This window comes from Andrographis paniculata, unplaced genomic scaffold (genome assembly GCF_009805555.1).
Source record: "Andrographis paniculata isolate CXL003 unplaced genomic scaffold, ASM980555v1 Contig46END, whole genome shotgun sequence".
NCBI classification, from domain to species: domain Eukaryota; kingdom Viridiplantae; phylum Streptophyta; class Magnoliopsida; order Lamiales; family Acanthaceae; genus Andrographis; species Andrographis paniculata.
The window spans coordinates 3351512-3370520 of record NW_026137580.1 but is presented as its reverse complement, the minus strand read 5'-3'; the positions used below and the strand labels follow the sequence as shown (position 1 = coordinate 3370520).

General features: G+C 38.0%; 1 protein-coding gene across 1 annotated transcript; it reads left to right on the top strand.

The window, feature by feature from the left end:
* The first annotated feature begins 16094 nt into the window (after positions 1-16094).
* On the top strand, positions 16095-17552 carry LOC127252585 (protein JINGUBANG-like). Its single transcript, XM_051276821.1, has one exon. The coding sequence runs from the start codon at positions 16124-16126 to the stop codon at positions 17483-17485; it is 1362 nt and encodes a 453-aa protein (XP_051132778.1). The 5' UTR covers positions 16095-16123; the 3' UTR covers positions 17486-17552.
* Positions 17553-19009: the final 1457 nt, after the last annotated feature.

Here is a 19009-nt window from a genome sequence, read left to right as displayed (position 1 = left end):
TGCCCATATTGTTTAAGGCAAAGATATTATTTTGTGTATATTTTTGTAAAGGGAAGCAGAGCAAGGTAGTCCACAGATTGACTGAATGATATGCAACAGACAAATGCCTGAAACTTTTACATTTGGACTTAATGGGGCCAACCAAAGTCGAGAGTGTTGCTGGAAAAAAGTATATACTCATTTTCGTCAATGACTTCTCCAGATTCACTTTGGTAAAATTTCTCAGAGAAAAGAGTGATACCTTCAAAGCATTTGAGGAGTTGTTCAGCCGAATTTTAAGTGAAAATCAGTTCATGGTTGGAAGGATAAGGAGTGATCATGGAAAGGAATTCGAGAACCAATCTTTTAATGTCTACAGCAGCAAGAATGGGATTCTTCATGAGTATTCGGTGCCAAAGACACCACAACAAAATGTTGTGGTGGAGAGAATGAATCAAACACTCCAAGAAATGGTTAGGATCATGGTGCATACAAAACTAGTCTCAAAGAAACTATGGGCCGAAGCTGTGAATACAATTTGTTATATCATCAATCAGATTTACTTAAGGCCACTCACACATTCGACTCCATATGAGATCTGGAAAGGAAGGAAGCCAACCATTCACTACTTCCACACCTTCGGCTACAAGTGGCATGTTTTGAAGGACAGACAACCTATTAGAAAATTTGAAGCAAAGGCAGAGGAATGCATTTTTATGGGCTATTACATAGATAGCAAGACATATCGTGTCTTCAATCTAAAAGGCAGAAAAGTGATGGAGTCCTCAACATTGCAATTTGATGATGATCTGGAGGATAAAGAAGGCAATGATTCTGATGTTGAAGCATCCGTTGAAAAGAAAGATCGGAAATCAAAAGAAACAACAATCGAAACTGAGTGTGATCCAGGGGTTGATCAGACCTTCCGTAAACAACCATCCAACGATGAGGGTGAACCAGATTCTAAAGTTAGAAGGAGACCAAGAATTAGCAAGTATCTTCCCATTGATGCTATTATTGGAGATCCTCAAAGAGACAGCATGTCACGAGAAAAGACAATCAACTTTTGAGATCTTGTTGGAACGAATTGCTTCATTTAAAAGTGGAGCCCAAAAATATTAATGAGGCACTTGAAGATGAATATTGGATGTCAGCCATGCAGGAGAAGGTGCTTCAGTTTGAAAGAAACAATGTGGGAGCTGGTTCAACTACCATCAAGCATTTATGTCCTCGGTACCAAGTGGATCTTTCGAAATAAAACCGATGAGATGGGTAATATCATCACAAACAAGGCGATGATGGTCATTCAGGGGTACTCTCAGCTTGAAGGACTCGATTACGACGAGACTTTTGTCCCCGTTGCTCGGATTGAGGCGGTACGATTGCTTCTATCCATTTCATGTACTCTTGAGTTCAAGCTATTCCAAATGGATATCAAAACAATATTTTTGAATGGATGGATCAAAGAGGAAGCCTATGTTGCTCAACTAAAGGGATTTGAGGATCCAAACTCATTTGGGGTACGTCTATAAACTTTACAAGGCACTCTATGGACTCAAGCAAGCTCTAATGGCTTGGTATGATTGTTTATTGTCATTCCTTATTGATAATGATTATGTTCATGGCTCCATCGACAAGACGTTGTTCATTAAACATGCTGGCAAAGAGATTCAAATTGCTCAAGCCTATGTGGATGACATTATCTTTGGATCGACTTCAAATGTCTTGAAAGATGAATTAATGGATCTTATGTCAACGGAATTTGAGATTTTCATGATGGGTGAGCTGAACTTCTTTCTGGGACTGCAAATCAAGCAGTGCAAAGATGAGATCTTTCTATGTCAAAGTAAATACGCTCAAAACCTTGTAAAAAGGTTTGGCATGGAAAGTTGAAAAGTAATTCGGACTCCGATGGGATTACATGAGAAATTTGTCAAAGAATGACTCTGGAAATTCAGTTGATAAAAAATTATATAGGAGCATGATTAGAAGCTTACTCTACCTCACAACCAGCAGACCAAATATTTGCTTCAGTGTATATGTTTGTGCCCGATTTCAGGCAAAGCCAATGAGACATATCTCAAGGTAGTCAAAAGGATCATTTGATATGTTAAGGGCACAACTGATTTTGGCCTATGGTACGCAAAGGAATCATCGGTGGATTTGATTAGATTTACGGATTCCAATTGAGCTTGACGTAATGATGATCGGAAAAGCACTTGAGGCAGTTGTTTTTACCTATGAAATAATATCATCAGCTGGTTCTAAAAAAAGCAAAACAACATCGCTTTGTAAACTGCAGAGGAGAAATATGTTGCTGCAGCAAATGGATGTTCACAACTTATTTGGATGGAGCAAATTTTGAACGACTAGGGATTTATCGAAGAAAGCTTCACTCAAAAAATCTAGTTCAACACAGTCACACAAAGCACATTGATATCCGATATCACTTCATATTTGAATTGGTGGAAAATGGAACTTGTGATCTACAATATGTTCAGACATCCATGCAATAGGCTGATATCCTTACCAAAGGACTAAATTCGGGCATATTCGAGATGCTAAAGAGGATTTTGGGTATGTGTTCCCATCAGTAAAGGTCATAAATCTTTCCACGCTCCATATCATGCATTGAAATAATTTGATGAATATTATATGCATAAGCTTTACTTGTTCATATGTTTTTGAGATATGGGGAGGTTTCCGAAAATTATGGAAAGAAAAATATAATGAGAATTCAGATGTGCTGGAAAAGGCTGTTTTGAATCTATATGTGCAACCGAGATATACTAGTGGATGTCCAAATTTCTGATGAATATGCTTCCATGGAGACTGAGGATTTCGATGCCACTGCCCTTGATGGAGAATGAGAAATTGATGTTGTTGTTACTAATTCAAAACCGTCCCCTGGTGTTGCTGATATTGTACTATTGTACCTGAAAATGCCCAACAATCAAAGAGTTCAAGAGAAGAGCAATCCTAATTGAAAACATATGGATGATGATGGAGGAAATACCCTTACTAATGGTGTTATTGATGATATTGATATTGTTGTCCCCACAACCAACCTGGAGAACCAAGAAGAGCTAGTGAAAGGAAACACAATAGACGGCCAAGAGAATGCGGGAAAGAACCTTGTCCTACAGTGCAGTCCACTGATGAATCGGACGACAATGTCACATTACTTGTCTTGATAGATCGAAAACAAAAAGGAGGTATTGATCCAATATTTGCAAGATAAGATCCTCATAATGCATTATGAAATCCTGGAAGCACATTGATGAGCTACCTGGAATTTTAATATTTGACCTTGGTGTGGATGAGATAGAGGATTTTGAAGATAATGTTGAGGTTGCTGAAACCTCCAGAACTGATTGTGTATGAACTCAACCTCTTTCGTTGATGTCTCCCAAATGGGAGCATGATGAAAGAGCTAAAGGAGCTTTGACGTGTTTTCCAGGGGGAGAAGCTGATGTCAAGGGGGAGATGATGAGAAAAGAGCCATGATGTGGCAAAACTAATCGGGTCTGTTTGTAGCTTTTCCCTTCGGATCGACTAATATTTCCTTCCTCTCGATGTGGGATACATCAACCAAAATGAGGAAAATTTTTGGTATGGAATTTAGTTTTATGTATCGGGGATCCGCAAAACATTCAAACAACCAACTGGTGCATGTGTGGTTGCTAAACTGTCCATGCTAGCTGCTAATGTGGAATGTTATGCCACAAATCTTCTAAGTTGGAAAAAGTCTTTTTGGAAAATAAAAAGATAACTCAAATCCTACATATTTCAGAGGCAAAAAGTACAAGAGAAATTTTGCTAACATTGATTTGGAAAGTCAAAATGAGATGAAGAAAACTGAAGGGACACTCAGTCCCTTTTGGATCCACAGACAGATCAGACAACCAATCAGCTGTTTGCAAGACTGCAACCTGCTCGACCTCATGATTCGAGGTCTGATGTTCTGGTCATTGAAAAAAGCTTCAAAGGTGAGACAAAATTTATATCTCTCTGTCCTACTTTAAAAAAAAAAGACAAAAGTGTTTTATCCCACGAGATTGCATACAAAAGGAAAGTCAAAAATAAAAGAAGAAAAAAATTTCCAACCCCTATTACCAAAGAGGTAATATTTGACTATCCTTTCTTTAGCGAAGGGAGATGCACTTGTTTATGGTTGGGAAATCAATACATTTAAGTTAGATTTGTGGCTATCGATTTGTGGAATGTGTGAGATGAGTTTTGTATCTTGTTCTTGTCTTACTCATAGTGGAATTGCCTTGAGTTGGTACCCCCCAGACGCAGGCTGGTTTAGGACCGAACTGTGTCAATAAACTTTGGTGTGCTGTTTGTTTCGATTCACTCTGCACTGCACTTCTTGTTGCTTGTTTGTTGTTCGAATCTCAAGCAGACAACATCACTCTGAACACAACAAACATATTTAGTTTGCATTCCATTTTGTTGCATCGTTCAATAGTGATCGGGATTGGAGTTTAAGATGTAAAAATACATCTTGTGGGACCTTTAAAAATAAATATTTAAATTTAAATTATTTCTCATCTCATCTCCACTTCTTTTTGGTTGTCAATTGGAGCTTTAAATCGCAATTCCAAATATTAAAAAATTAAAATAATAATCCATATTTTATAATCTCATATATAATTTCATTAGAATGAGATATTTTGAAGGATTTGAAAAGCAAATATATATGAACTTGACTCAAAGCGAACAATATTATAATATTTATTAGAACCGGAAAATGAATTTTTGTGAGGCTCCAACATAGATTTTCTGAAATGGGCTCCGAGCTTCTTCTGAATACGATACGCTCAAAGATCAAGGGTTGTGAGTTCCGGCAGCACTCCAAAGAGCCTTTCCGTTGTCAGATTAGGGGTGGCACTGGAGGTAGAGCCATTGCACGGCTTCAAGCCTAACGGGTGATTTGATGGATTTTATCTAAAATATACTAGAAATTTGATAAAATATATAGGAAACTTAAATTAACATAAAATAGATTGAAATTAGTAACCGACAACATAAATTAGGATATAATTGGACAAAGCTCCTAAAATATACGGATAAACTACTTGGAATGAAAGGATAAACTTTAAGGTTTGGATAAAATGTTTGTTCTTGTCGTGTGTTCATTGTGTGTGTTTTGATTGTGTTTAATAATCCTAGAAAACTACAAATTCCTATAATCTAGGAGGTATTTGTTTATTTCTTCAAAATACTTTCTCCTACTACCTCGCGTCATGTCTATTTTTTTTATCCCTTGGAGTAGTAGTTGGGCTTAACTAATCACCACATGCTTTGGGCCTTGTTGTTGGGCGGCTCCGTTGCTCCTTCTTCATCTTCGAGCCTCCTATCCTGAAGCCTTACCTTTTGAAACCACTTTTGTTTAAGTCCGATTATGTGGAGCTTCATCATTTGAAGCCTTGTTGCATAGCGGGCTCCGGCGGATTAGGAGGCTCTGGCTTTGGGAGGCTTTTGTCTGCTCTGAAGCAGCTCGGCGAACTAGGAGGTTTCGCCTTCATGAGGGTCTGGTCTTCTACGGGGTCTTTAAGTCTTTTCCGGTTTTTACTTTTAGCTGAGTCTCCTTCACGTTCAGGTGTTTTTGGACCCATGTCCAACAATCCACTCCTCAAATGGATTGGGCGATTGCTTCCACTGAGCCCATGTCATTTCCCTTTAAGCGGCTAATTATCCTGCTTTTCTTTTAGAGGGGGCTATTCAACTTGCTTTTCTTTTAGAAGAGGCTTCTCATCCTACTTTCTTTTTGAAAAGAGCTCCTCCATCTGTTTTGTTTTTCGAAGTGGCTCATCAGCCTATTTTCTTTTGGGAAGCGGTTCGTCAACCTATTTTTTTTTTGGAAGAGGCTCCTCAGGCTGCTCTCCTTCTGTAAGTGGGTCATCAACCTATTTTCTTTTTGGAAGTGGTTCATCATTTTGATTCTTTTTTTGAGGCGGCTCCTTGGCCTGCTTTCTTTCTGGAGGAAGCTCTAGTGACCCTTCCATTTCTAAACGAGCCTGCAGTTTTTTTCTTTGAGCTCGCCTATTTTGAGTACTGTTGAGTCCCCCTGTCGCCCTCTTGGTGGAGGCTTCGGCTCGTTTACAATCCATTTTTCATTCTCTTTTACGACATGAGGCTTCTATGTCGCTTTGAAAATAACGGTGATCTGGTTGGCCATGGTTACAGTCCAAACTCATTTTCCATTAGAAACCTTCACTTCTGCTATGGTGGCCTCAGGCTTGGGTCCCCTGTATAGTTTTATTTTTTTCAAACTTGAGGCTTTCGAACTTGGGATGGTGACACTAACATTAGGCCCCCTATTGACCGTCCTTTGTCTTGCCTCTTGCACATTCGAGCCTGAGCCTTTACCAAATGTCATCCTTATGAGACAAATTTCCTAATAGGTGCCTTCGTTCCTAGGCGGTCGTGAACCAAATGCCTCAACGATTGGTTGAGCCTGTCTCTCATAGGCTTTTTAGCCAATATAGTATTAACAACGGGAGTAAACCTTTTGGTCAGCCTTAAGGCTAGACATGACAATATCTTTCCCTTCACTAATTCCGCGGTTAGAGCCTCTGCCTCAGCAGAGCCCTCTTTGCGGAAGCCGTTAGATTTTGTGTCACTGCAGAGTCCTTGTTGTCTGGAGCTGCACTAGCTGGCAGAGTCTCTACCCCTTCAGAAGCCTCTTGGTCTGAAGCTGCCAGAGCATATGCCCCGGGAAGCTTTTCTTTATCTGTAGTTGCACTTTTCGGCAGAGCCTCTGCCCCCTCAGAAGTCTCTTGGTCTAAACCTGCCAGGGCGTTTGCCCCTACAGGCTCCTCTTTGTCTGGAGCTGCCAGGGCCTCTAGAGCCTGTGTCATTGCAGACTCCTTGTTATTTCGAGCCTCCATGCCTTCTAGAGCCTTTGTCCATGCAAACTCATTTTCCTTAGCAGCCGACATGGCCTCTGAAGCCTCTGCCCCTGCAGGCTCTTTTTCGTTTGGAGCTCTGCCAAGGCCTCTGGAGCCTCCATGGCTTCTGGAGCCTCTGCTCTTGCACACTCTGTTTCCTCTAGTGCCGTCAGGGCCTTTAAAGCCTCTACCCCTGTAGAGTTCTTTTTTTCTGAAGTCATAAGGGCCTCTAGAGCCTGTGTCCCTACAGACTTATTGTTGTTTGGAGCCTTCATGGCTTCTGGAGCCTCTGTCTCTGCATACTCCTTGTTGTTTGAAGCCTCTACCCTTGTACACTCTTTTTTTTTTTTTCGTCTTCAGCCGCTAGGGCCTCTGGAGCCTCCATGACTTCTGGAGCCTCTGCTCCTGCAGATTCCTTTTTGTTTAGAGGCCCCAGGGCCTTTAGAGCCTCTACCTCTACCAATTCCTTTTTGTTTGAAGTTGAATTTTCTGCGCACAAAGTAGTACTAAGCTTCTCTTTGAACCTTCTTCTTGAAAATACCCTCGTGATGCAATCTACAATGACATTAACGTCTATCAAAAGCTTGGCCTCCTGCTGATTTGGGATCAACGATTGCACTCCAATTGCCTGTTGATGGAAGGTTGGCAGTTGCATCTCTACAGCCTGCCCTCATTATTCCCATATTTGGATGGTCCTCATCCATTGAGGATTAGCCACACACACACACAATAATATCCCTACAATAGTGTTGGCGCATTCCACAAAGATTGCCCGTTGAATTGTCTTTGCGGAATCCGTGTGATAACTCTTGATTTTCATATATTTTATAGCTTTTATTTATTTGTTTATTTATGTCAAATCTTGGTATTATTTATATGAATTTATTCTAATAATTGTACTTATTTCATCTTGTGTGTAAAATATTAATTTATTAGTTTTTAGGTGTAATTTATAATTTATTTGGTGTATAAATTAAATTAATTGATGTGTTTCTTGAATTATATTTTTTGGCATTATTTATATGTTATTTAAGTATTTAATTTTGGCTAAATTATTTTTATTTAATAAGTATTATTTACATAAGTAAATATTTATAAGATGTTTATTATTTACGCAAGTGAAATAATAGTTGAAACTTGGTTTGGCAGCCCAAAATTGGCCTAAAAAGGTGAAAAAGTAGCTTCGGAAGCGAAAAACAGCCGCCGGCGCGAAAGTCAACAAAAGTCGACGGTCAACGCCAGCGGCTCAAAATCAACGCCCGCGCGGAATCTGAGCGGCGGTTGGTGCGGAAAACAAACGGCAGCTACACCAAAAACAAGTGATGGACGCGCAAAAAGTAATCGACGGTTGCGTGGAATTCAAGCGGCGGCTGATAGAAGTTAGTGGGCGCAGAAAGCTATGCCTAGAGGTGAGCAAAGTGACGGCCGTGCGGAAAGCGATCGGCGGCTGCGCAAAAAACAAGCGGCGGTTGTGCAGAAATTTGGGCGAAGCGGAATTCTATAGCCATTAATCCGTGAGTGGCGGCTGAAATTATGAGCGCAAAAACTTTGGCGTGGAAATGAGCGAAGTGGCGGCTGAGCAGAAAGTGACGATGGCTACGTGGAAAACAAGCGACGGCTGCACAGATAGCGACAACGGCTACACGGAATTTTGAGCGACGGCTACAGTGTGGAAAGCAAGCAGCGGATGCACGGAAATTTGAGCAAGCGCGGAATTCCACCGGCAGCTTCACGGACACCAGAGATCATTAATAAACAGCTGCCGCATTTATAAGCATGGAAAGCAAGCGAGCACAGAAATCAGCGGCATTTATGGCAAATGGCTGCATTTACTGCCCCAAACTCCCCCAGCTCCTGCATTTACTCCAGCCACCCTGTATTTATTGTTGCACTTTCTCAACTCCCAATTTTAATTCCTGCATCATCACTTAGTTAATGTTTGGCTATTTTGTATAATTTTTATTCTAAAACCTTCTAGAAGATAGGTAGTTATTAGTAAGTTAATAAATAGTTATTAGTTCCTATTTTTAGAGATAGTTATTTATTTATAGGCGGTTGTACCCGCCAAGCTTCTGGAAGTTTTTCCCCCTATAAATATCTTCAAACTTGGTACTGGAGCGAGAGACAAGTGTTTGTTTCTTACTACGCCAAGACACAAAAGAATTTCCAAGAAAGAAGCAATAGTCGTAACTTCCAGGGTAGCCGCTTCGCTTGCCTCAGAATGTAAGGGTGCAGGTCTTCCTTGATTGCTTGCCTTGGTTGGAGGGCATCAGCGCTGCTCAAGCGATGCTATCATTGCTTCATGGTAATGGAATGGCATGACCACCGGGAGATGAATACTTAGTCAAATTTCGGGGTGGTCCAATCTCGCTTACTCAGTGGCGGATGCCTGGTCGCTGGCGCTGGCAATGGCTCAAGCGGAAGAGGGTCGCTTACATAGCCGAGAGCTCCTTCGCTTGACTTTCGGTACTTAGCTTTTTTGGGCCAGAAGCATCGCTTGAAAAGACTGAAAATGTCAATAATCTCAACAAACAGACTCTGGATCATACCAAGCGAAACAAATCAATAAAGTATATCATAAATCAAATATTTTGATGGTTTTCACATAAAAATTCAAATAATACACAGTTTTGTCAAGCGAAAAATATGTTGTTATTTTGAGTTATAACTAACCTAAGTCAATTTCACCTTCGAATGGTTTTGGAACCGACGTATGAAAAATTGGATTAGAAGAAAGCATGACAAATGTATTGAAAGACTACCATATACACATCCAAGATCTGAAGAAAAATATTACTTACGGATGTTACTATACAATGTTTGTGGTGCAAAAAATTAGAGAATAGTCAAACATACAACGGAATTGTTTATCCTACTTCTAAGCAAGCTTGTGCAATCCGGGGTTTGCTAGAAAATGATAACGAATAACATCAAGAATTTCTGAAGCAGCAAATGTGGCTTCTTCCTCAAAATTGCAAAATACGTTTTCTACAATGCTCATGTTTTCTGAGTTCACAAACGCTGTTAATTTGTGGGAACAACATTGGAGATCAATGGTTGATGACTTTCTTTACAATTTCAGAAGAGAATCCAGAAGTGATTATTTTTTATCTGATAGGGATCTCAAAGATTTGGCGTTTCATAAAATTGAATTAATACTTAGTAAAAATGGTAAGAGTTTTGCAGATTTCCTTCTATGCCACAACCATCTGCCAGATCATTTTCCTATTCAGTAAATAGTTTGATACAAGAAGAACTTAATTACAATGAAAAATTCAAAAATCAATCATTCCATACACATTACACAGGAATCAATGAAGATCAAATTTTTAAAAGAATTCTTCAAATTTTTCTTTGGATAAGCCTTTTGGAGGAAAATTGTGTGTTTTAGTGGGAGATTTTAAGCAAATTTTGTTAGTAGTAACTAAAGGAAGGCATGAAGCTATTGTTGCATCTTCTTTGAAAAATTCTGACTTATGAAATTATTGTACAATTATCATTTAAGGCAGAATATGATATTAGTCTCACAAAATGGCTTACAAGCTTTCTTTATGAATTGCGTGGTTTTGTGGAATGGGTAAACATGATTGGAAAAGGAAGTGAGGCATATTAAGTTTCAAGATAGCAAAGAATTTGATTGAATTGAAATCCCATGTAGGTTTCTACTAAATGGGAGTAATGATGCAGTTGAATCCCTCGTTAATAAAAAAAATATCCACAATTGGATAAAATATATAAAGATATCACTTATTTCAAACATATACACGACTAACTATTTTGAAGTTGGGTGACAAAGTTCTTGAAGCATGAATTATTAATAGTTCTCATATTTGTGTAGATGTATTAATTTTGATAAAATCATATTGACCACAAATCAATCATAAACATATGTCCAGATGAAGATGAAACAATATCTGATTAAATTGCATTTGCAATGACAATCAACAAGAGTCAGAGTCAGACACTTAACAAAGTTAGATTATATTTGTCAAATCAATTTTTTTTTTCTTTTATGTAAAGTTGTATGTTGCTTTATCAAGATTGACAAATCCATTGGGTTTAATTATTAACATTCATAATTGTGGGCATTGAAAATTAAATGCCTAAATTAAATTAAATATCATATATTTTATAAGAAAATAAAATTCCAATAAAATAAATGGATGGTATTTAATTATGCACATATGTTAATTTTTGTACAATAAATATCAACCATTAATGCAAAAATCTGTTTAAAATGGAAGATATCGTACAAATATAATGTGCATAAATAGAGCCATAATAAATTTGGTAGCAAAATAAATAAATCTTGTCAATAAAGGAAGATTATAATTAATATCTTCTGAAAAATGCAATGATATAAAGATCTTGACGAGAAAGGAAGACGTGCAATCAAATCCTTCAAGAATGGAAAACAGCATCTAATGAAAAATGAAAGATTATAAAATCTTCATGTTGGCCAATCAGAACGCGCCACGTTGTATCATTCAAAAGGGAAGCCAATATCACATATCCCCTATAAATAGGAGTCATGGCAATTCATTTTAGAGACCGAAGTTGTATCGAGGATTCAAGCAAAGAGGTAAGTCTCTATACTCTCTCTGTATTGTTCTTCATGTTCTTTGTGTCCTTTGAAGCATTCTTTGTCGAAAGTCATTGATTTGGACAAATGATCCAATATTGGTTGACGAATCGATGGAGTTAACGTTCTTCGTCGCATGCCCGAGCCGGAGGAAGGATCAAAGCTCCCAAAACCGTTGAGGAATTCGTCAAAGCCAAGGGAAGGTCTCCGAAGTTCCTCTCAAAGCTTCAAGATGTTCATCGCTTTCTTCAACAAAGCATCAACTAGGCCCTCTTCGATCCAAAAGTCAAAGGGACACGCCGCCAAAAGTGTTATGGAGCACCAAATCCACCTCTTCAAGGATCAAAGCTTCAAAAGCCGTTGAAGAATCTATCAAAGTCAAGGAAGAGCATCCAAAGTTCATCCCAAAGCTTCAACGTGTTCATCACGTTCTTCGCCAAAGCATCAATCAGGCCCTCTTCGATCCAAAAGTCAAAGGGACATGCCATCAAAAGTGTTATGGAGCACCAAATCCACCTCTTCAAGGATCAAAGCTCCAAAATCCGTTGAACAATCCATCAAAGCATTGGCTAATTTCATGAATTTCGCTATAATAGTTTGAAGGCTTTACTAAAGATATGATACTTTTACCAAATCCATGCGGAAGTCCATATACTCGAGCAACATCATCATCGGTAATATGTCATTCCGTCCCATCTAAAAAAACAAAACACTTTTTCTTGGTGTCCCAATTTCTCATTAACTGAAGCAGTGGCTCACTATTTATTTTTGTTTTCCTAACATATAAAAGACCCTCAAAACATGACTTCTCAATATAGGATCTAAACACTTCCTTATTTTCAGACTCTAGCATCTTATTCAATTTTGCTATTTTACTCGGGATGGAATACATCTGAACATGTTTAGCCATTTCTCCCCTGTAAAAATACAAAATTAAACATAACACAATCAGTAGAAATATATCATAATTCAAAAAATACAATACCATTATGTATGTGGCTTTTCACTACCATTAAGATGAAATTGTAAAGCTAGAAATGAAATAAGATGAAGTACTTAAGTGAGAAATAAGAAAGTTGGATCTCAGTGCCGAGACAACAATTCTCGATCAGTTGTTGCTGCTGTCAACAAAGGAAAATCAGTCATGGAATCTGAGCCAGCATCATGCAACACTTCCAGGAACACATACCTTCAGGTACGCTGTGAACTTAAACTTTGCAAAATAGTATACTGTTACAAGGCCGAATTTCACGTTTTAATTTGCATGGATTGCGTGAGGAACAAATAGTCGTGGAACTTTGAAATCAGATTTGCTTAACTTGCTACTTGTTATGCCGAGATATTAATTTTCAAGCTGCACTTGAAATTGTTTGATTGTTGGAACTCTGTTTTTCTCGGTTTGTTATTTCTTGCTTCAGCTATTCCCGGAGAATAGCAGCAGAGACCCACCCCAGCTGCTCAACAACGAAGAAAAGTTAAGGCTCGGTAGACAAGACTGGCCTGGTCTTGTTCAACTACAGCCGAGAGAAGCATTTCATGATTTTATGGCCCCAGCACCCGACCAAGGACAATCGTTCGCCAGACAGAGGATGATGCTCGCAAGAGCTGCACGGGGGCCATAAAATCATGAAATGCTTCTCTCGACTGTAGTTGAACAAGACCAGGCCAGGCTTGACTACTGAGCCTCAGCTTTTCTTCGTTGTTGGGCAGCTAGGGTGGGTCTCCGCTACTATTCTCTGGGAATAGCTTAAGCAAGAAATAACAAACCGAGAAAAACAGAGTTTCAACAATCAAACAATTTCAAGTGCAGCTCGAAAATTACTATCTCGTCATAACAAGTAGCAATTTAAGCAAATCCGATTTCAAAGTTCCACGACTATTTGTTCCTCGCGCAATCCATGTAAATTAAAACGTGAAATTCAGCCTTGTAACAATACACTATTTTGCAAAGTTTAAGTTCACAGCATACCTGAAAGTATGTGTTCCTGGAAGTGTTGCCTGATGCTGGCTCATATTCCATGACTGATTTTCCCTTGTCTACAGCAGCAGCAACTGATTTTCCCTCGTCGAGAATTGTTGTCGCGACAGCATCATCATCCTGTTTCTGATGATGAGTTTTTAATCTAATAATTAGTTGGTTTTCAATCCCATCAAATGCTTGGATCAAAACATCAATCAAAACATCAATGATGAATATCAGTAATCAGTATTACTGCTAAAAACACAAAAATATGCACAAAACATGAATCTTGAATAGCAAAAATTTATGACTAATTGTCCATCATTGAACGATACCAGTACAACCCAATAGTAATGTCCAGTATCAAAATTGAATACCTAATGAACGCTACCTGAATAATGAACCTGTATCCATACACCATACACCCGACTACCAACTTCTTGCAACACAACAAACTAACTACATTTTTACTTTCTTGTAGATATCTTTTGTTGTCATGAATTCATAAAGATGTGCAAACTCCAGTTAGCTTTGCAATGAACTCACATCACATGCTGCTACCATTAGTCCTATCATGTTATATGCAGTTTCCCCAACTACCTATGTCCTCTGCTCATCTGTGTTTGGTGTTATCTTAAATGGATTTGTACTCAAACCAACCCAGTAATGGGAAACCCAACGCTCCGATGCCCTAATTCATCAAAGGGTTGAACTTATACACACACATATCATATGTAACCACATATACGACTTCTTGTATCACACTAGACGTAAAAGAAGACCAAAAATAAAAAGGAAAAAAGGCATCCCTTCTACATTATAGCTCCAACAACCCTAATGTAGAAATACACAGCTATACTCGCTACTTCTTCCCTAAAGATACATTATACAAACTTAGTTTGCAAATTTTCTTAAGATTGAAACACATTAGAAAACACAATAAACACATTATACAAATTACACAACCTGAGTGTGAGTGAGAAATCTGAATCGAAGTGTTGGAGTTCGCTGCAAGAAGATTCTGAATCAAATGTCTATGGCACAGAACAAAATTAGATTGAGAGTTTGACGTTGGATTCGCATCAGAAGACTCGCCGGCGGTTGAGAGAATCTGAATGACGAGAGAATCGCTCGATTCAGCGCACAAGGAAGAAGAAAATGGCAAGAATCGATTCAGCGAAGAAGAAAGTAATTTAATGAAAAGACAAAAACACCCTTGATTAATTACGGTCGTTAGATTATAATGAATGGTGTTATCTTGCAACACATTGAAGGTGTTTGAGAAAGAGTCTTTTTATTAGTTTTTAACTTATTAAATAGCTTTTAATTATTTGATCAGTTAAAAATTTAATTTACGATATTTGATAAATTAGTCTTTTGGATCCAAAAGGCTAACCTACCCACATTTTAGAAAAAAAATTTACTTTAATTTTATTTATTCTTTATCTACACTTAAAAATAAATAATTTATTTCATACATATAAATATATTTATATTAGAGTATTTATTAATTTTTTAATATATTTAATTTATAAATTATAATTTTATTTTTTAATTTAAAATAATTAGTATGATTACTTATTACATATAAATTATTTTATTTGTAAAATATATAAATTTATTAAAATTAAGTCAAATAAAATAGACAAATATTATGAATTAATTTTTATATATTTTTATTATATAAATTTTATTTTATATTAAAATTGAATAAAAAATAATTAATATAATAAACATATATATATAATTTATTATTTTATATTTTACATAATTTTAATAAAAAAAATTATTTTTTTCTTAAAATATTTTTTCAAATATAAATAAATATTTTATATTAATGCTTTTATAATTTTTAATAATTAATAACAAAATTCTCAAAAATTTAAAATTAAAATTAATAAAATTAAATATTTTAAAAAATAATGTACAAATATTTTTAATTATTATTTTATTAAATATTTTACTAGAAACAATTAATTGAATTCAATTAATATTTTAATAAAAACAGTTAATTGAATAAATAAACAAGCTCATTCCCAAACGTACGCACCCGTTATGATCGTCCAATTAATTTTGGCAATGGTTTTTCAAATTTGTTGCACGAAACCTACGATTAACGCAGCAGCCGCAACGTGGCTCGACAATTAGGTGTATGCTCCTACACTCTAAACTATAGAGTACACGTGGCTATGTGAAGTGGGTGGCGATAGGGACAGTGCCGTAACACGTGGCGCGGGCTCTCACCGTTGTTTCGTAGACCCTCAAAATCGGACGGTTCAAAACCATCTGTTTTTTTTCTTTGATCTATAACTTAGCATTTATTAGTGGCGGAAACTTTCAAATACAAGATAAGTACTTATTTAAAGAAGAAAAACTAATTTACAAAAATAATCAAAACCCTGAAACTACTGTTGATAAAAGTATTGGAACATCACGTCACCACGTCGCATCGTATGCGCCACGTGCCCCTCAGCCGTTGAATAATATACACTGTATTACGAATCCCAGGACTTGAACTCCAACCATATCCGCAGCATCGTGTGTACTACACCCGGACCCGAACTCCATGGATCCACTAAAAACTTCCAGCTGTTCCCACTCTCTTCAAACAGTTGATATTTTGGCGGGTATATATTCATTCACCTTCTTTCAGAACTCAACTGACAATAAAGCATCAGTAAATAATAATTTCAATTCAATAAAATGAAGATCACCATCGTCAATGGATCCCCGAAATCCACCGATAATAATGTTCTAAACTGCAAATTCCATGCCCTAATTTCCTACCAGCCCAGCAATCTCGATGAGCAAAACAGCAATTTCGTCACCGTCGATCGTCCCTCGCCGCCACTCCTCCGCCGCCGCCGGAAAACTACAATTCCGCCACCAATTATGATCCGAAAATCGGATGTCATCACCGGCGTTGCAAGCAACCAAAACTCTCCCTGCGTGAAATCACCATGGGCGTGGGGGCCAAACCAAAACCGCGATATTTCCCCCAAACAGCAGGGAACCCTAATCCGCGAAGACGGCCATGTTTACTCGATCGCGGCGGCGGGTGAGCTGCTGTACACAGGGTCGGAAAGCAAGAATATTCGAGTGTGGAAGAGCATGGAGGAATTCTCAGAGTTCAAATCCAGCAGCGGTCTCGTGAAGGCCATCGTCGTGTCGGGAGATAATATCTTCACGGGGCATCAGGACGGGAAAGTTCGAATTTGGAAATTCCAGAAGGCGGCGTACAGCCGCGTCGGAACTCTGCCGAAGCCGCAGGATCTGATGGTGAAATCGATGAACCCTAGAAATTACGTGGTGAGAAGGAGGAGGAAACGAAATTATGTTCCATGGATCAAGCACTACGACGCCGTTTCGTGCTTGAGCATCGATTCCGAGTGCGGGCTGCTGTATTCTGGATCGTGGGACAAGACGCTCAAAGTCTGGAGAATATCCGATTCCAAGTGCCTGGAATCGATCCCGGCCCACGAAGACGCCGTCAATGCCGTCGCCGTGGCGTTCGCCGGGCTAGTATTCACCGGCTCGGCTGACGGCACGGTGAAGGCGTGGCGGCGGAGGAAGGAGAGTCCGGCGAAGCACGTGCTGGTGGAGACGGTGCTGAGTCAGCAGCACGCGGTGACGTCTTTGGCGGTGGCGATGGCGGGGGCGGGGGTGGTGTACGCGGGGTCGTCGGACGGGCTGGTTTTGTTCTGGGAAAGGGAAAGGGATGAGAAGGGCCGCTGCAGCGTGTCGTACGGCGGCGTTTTGAGGGGGCACAAGAACCATCAGGCGGTGCTGTGCGTGGCGGTGGGAGGGAAGCTGGTGGCGAGTGGGTCGGCGGACAAGAGCATATGCGTGTGGCGGAGGGACGTCGGCGGGGAGCACGGGTGCGTGGCGGTGCTGACGGGGCATGACGGTCCGGTGAAATGCCTATGCTTGGCAATGGAGGCGGGAGATGAAGACGAAGAAGAAGATGAAGACGAGGATAACTATAAATGTAACTATAACTGGATTGTGTATAGTGGGAGTCTGGATAGGAGTGTCAGGATATGGAGGCTCTCGGACTCTAGCTAGCTACCTGCTAACACTGGCGTGAAAAAGCAAGAAAAAAGATTGAACAAAAATAATGACTTAAAATTGAATGTCATCTATTTCATTTTAGGCTTCCTTTTTTTTTTTTTTTTTTTTTTAACCCAAAGTCATCGATCATAAAAAGCAAACATAAAATGGCTCCTAAGGTGGGTTGATTAGCAAGTCTCGGCTTAGAATTGCGTCCCTCACAAATCATCTCTTACAATAATTTTTTTTATACTTTCTCAATTTTTATTATAACAAAATTTATTATTTTTATTAAGAAATATAGTTAAGACCAAAAAAAAGAAAAATATTTTTCTCGCGATTTATTTCAGTCTCTCTCTCTTTATATATTTGTAAACGGAATTCCGTCCCTAACATAGACAAAAATATTTTGTTACAAAAATAATTTTTTGTTGTAGTGATCACCCCTTCCTGCCTCATTCTCAGTATCATCACACACCCATGTACCCATCGTCTTCTTTTTCACGTTCTTTGTTCGTTGTCCTCTTCAGTTATGAGGTTGTTAAGTTCCTTGCACTAATTTGTATTTTTTTTTTGTTAACAATACTATTAATTGGTCAGTTTTTGTTGTTAAATTAATTTGTATCCGGTTAGTCTTAGTCTTAGTGTTTGTTGTAGTAATGCAATTTCACTTTAGATTCATGGACAATTTATATGTAATTTCGCTATTGATCTTCAACTGCACAGATATTCCAAAGGTTAAACTATTTGAAAATCTGTCCAACAATGGCACCCCTTGTAAAGGCTACCTTTTAAGAAGTTTCACCGGGAAGGGATACGAAAAAATTCCTCCAGATGCTAAATAATCTTAGGTTCCTTTATTTACTTGCTTATGCTTCCTAATTACCCCAATCAGCTGGTATGTTTTCAATATGGGTTTTTGGACTTTGATTTAATATTTTGGAAGGTAAAAATGATTTGGGATGATGTTATGTTTGATGAGTTGTTGTTGGCTATGGACAAGATAAATCTGTAAGTCATTTCTCTTCTATTTTTTTTTTTATTTACTTAATTATTTAGTTTTGTAATATTTGGGTTATATGGAGTTGAGATATTTGAAGTTGCGTTTAAATTTTTATAAAGTTATATTTGAAACGCAGTGAAGAGAGACTCTATTATGTATGTATATAGGTGTAATTAGTGAAGTTTCATTTGATCCTTTATTGATATTCGTCTCTAAACTTGCCCAAACAGTTCAAACCGCCGATTACGATTTGTCAGAATTTCAAACGGAAATCGAACCTTCCGAATAACGGTTTCGGTTTAAAAACCGCCGGTTTATATTAATTTTTTTCCGATTTTTTTCTTAATATTAATTTTTATGGTTAATTTTGATTTTGATTTTAATTTACTAAATCTTTGTATTTTTGTGAAAAATTATATAAATAATACTTCATTTTTATAAAAGAATTATTTATCAATTTATTAATTAAGAATTAAGAATACAGTTAATACAATTGTTTAATAAATTAATTTGTAAATTAAATCACACTGTTAGAA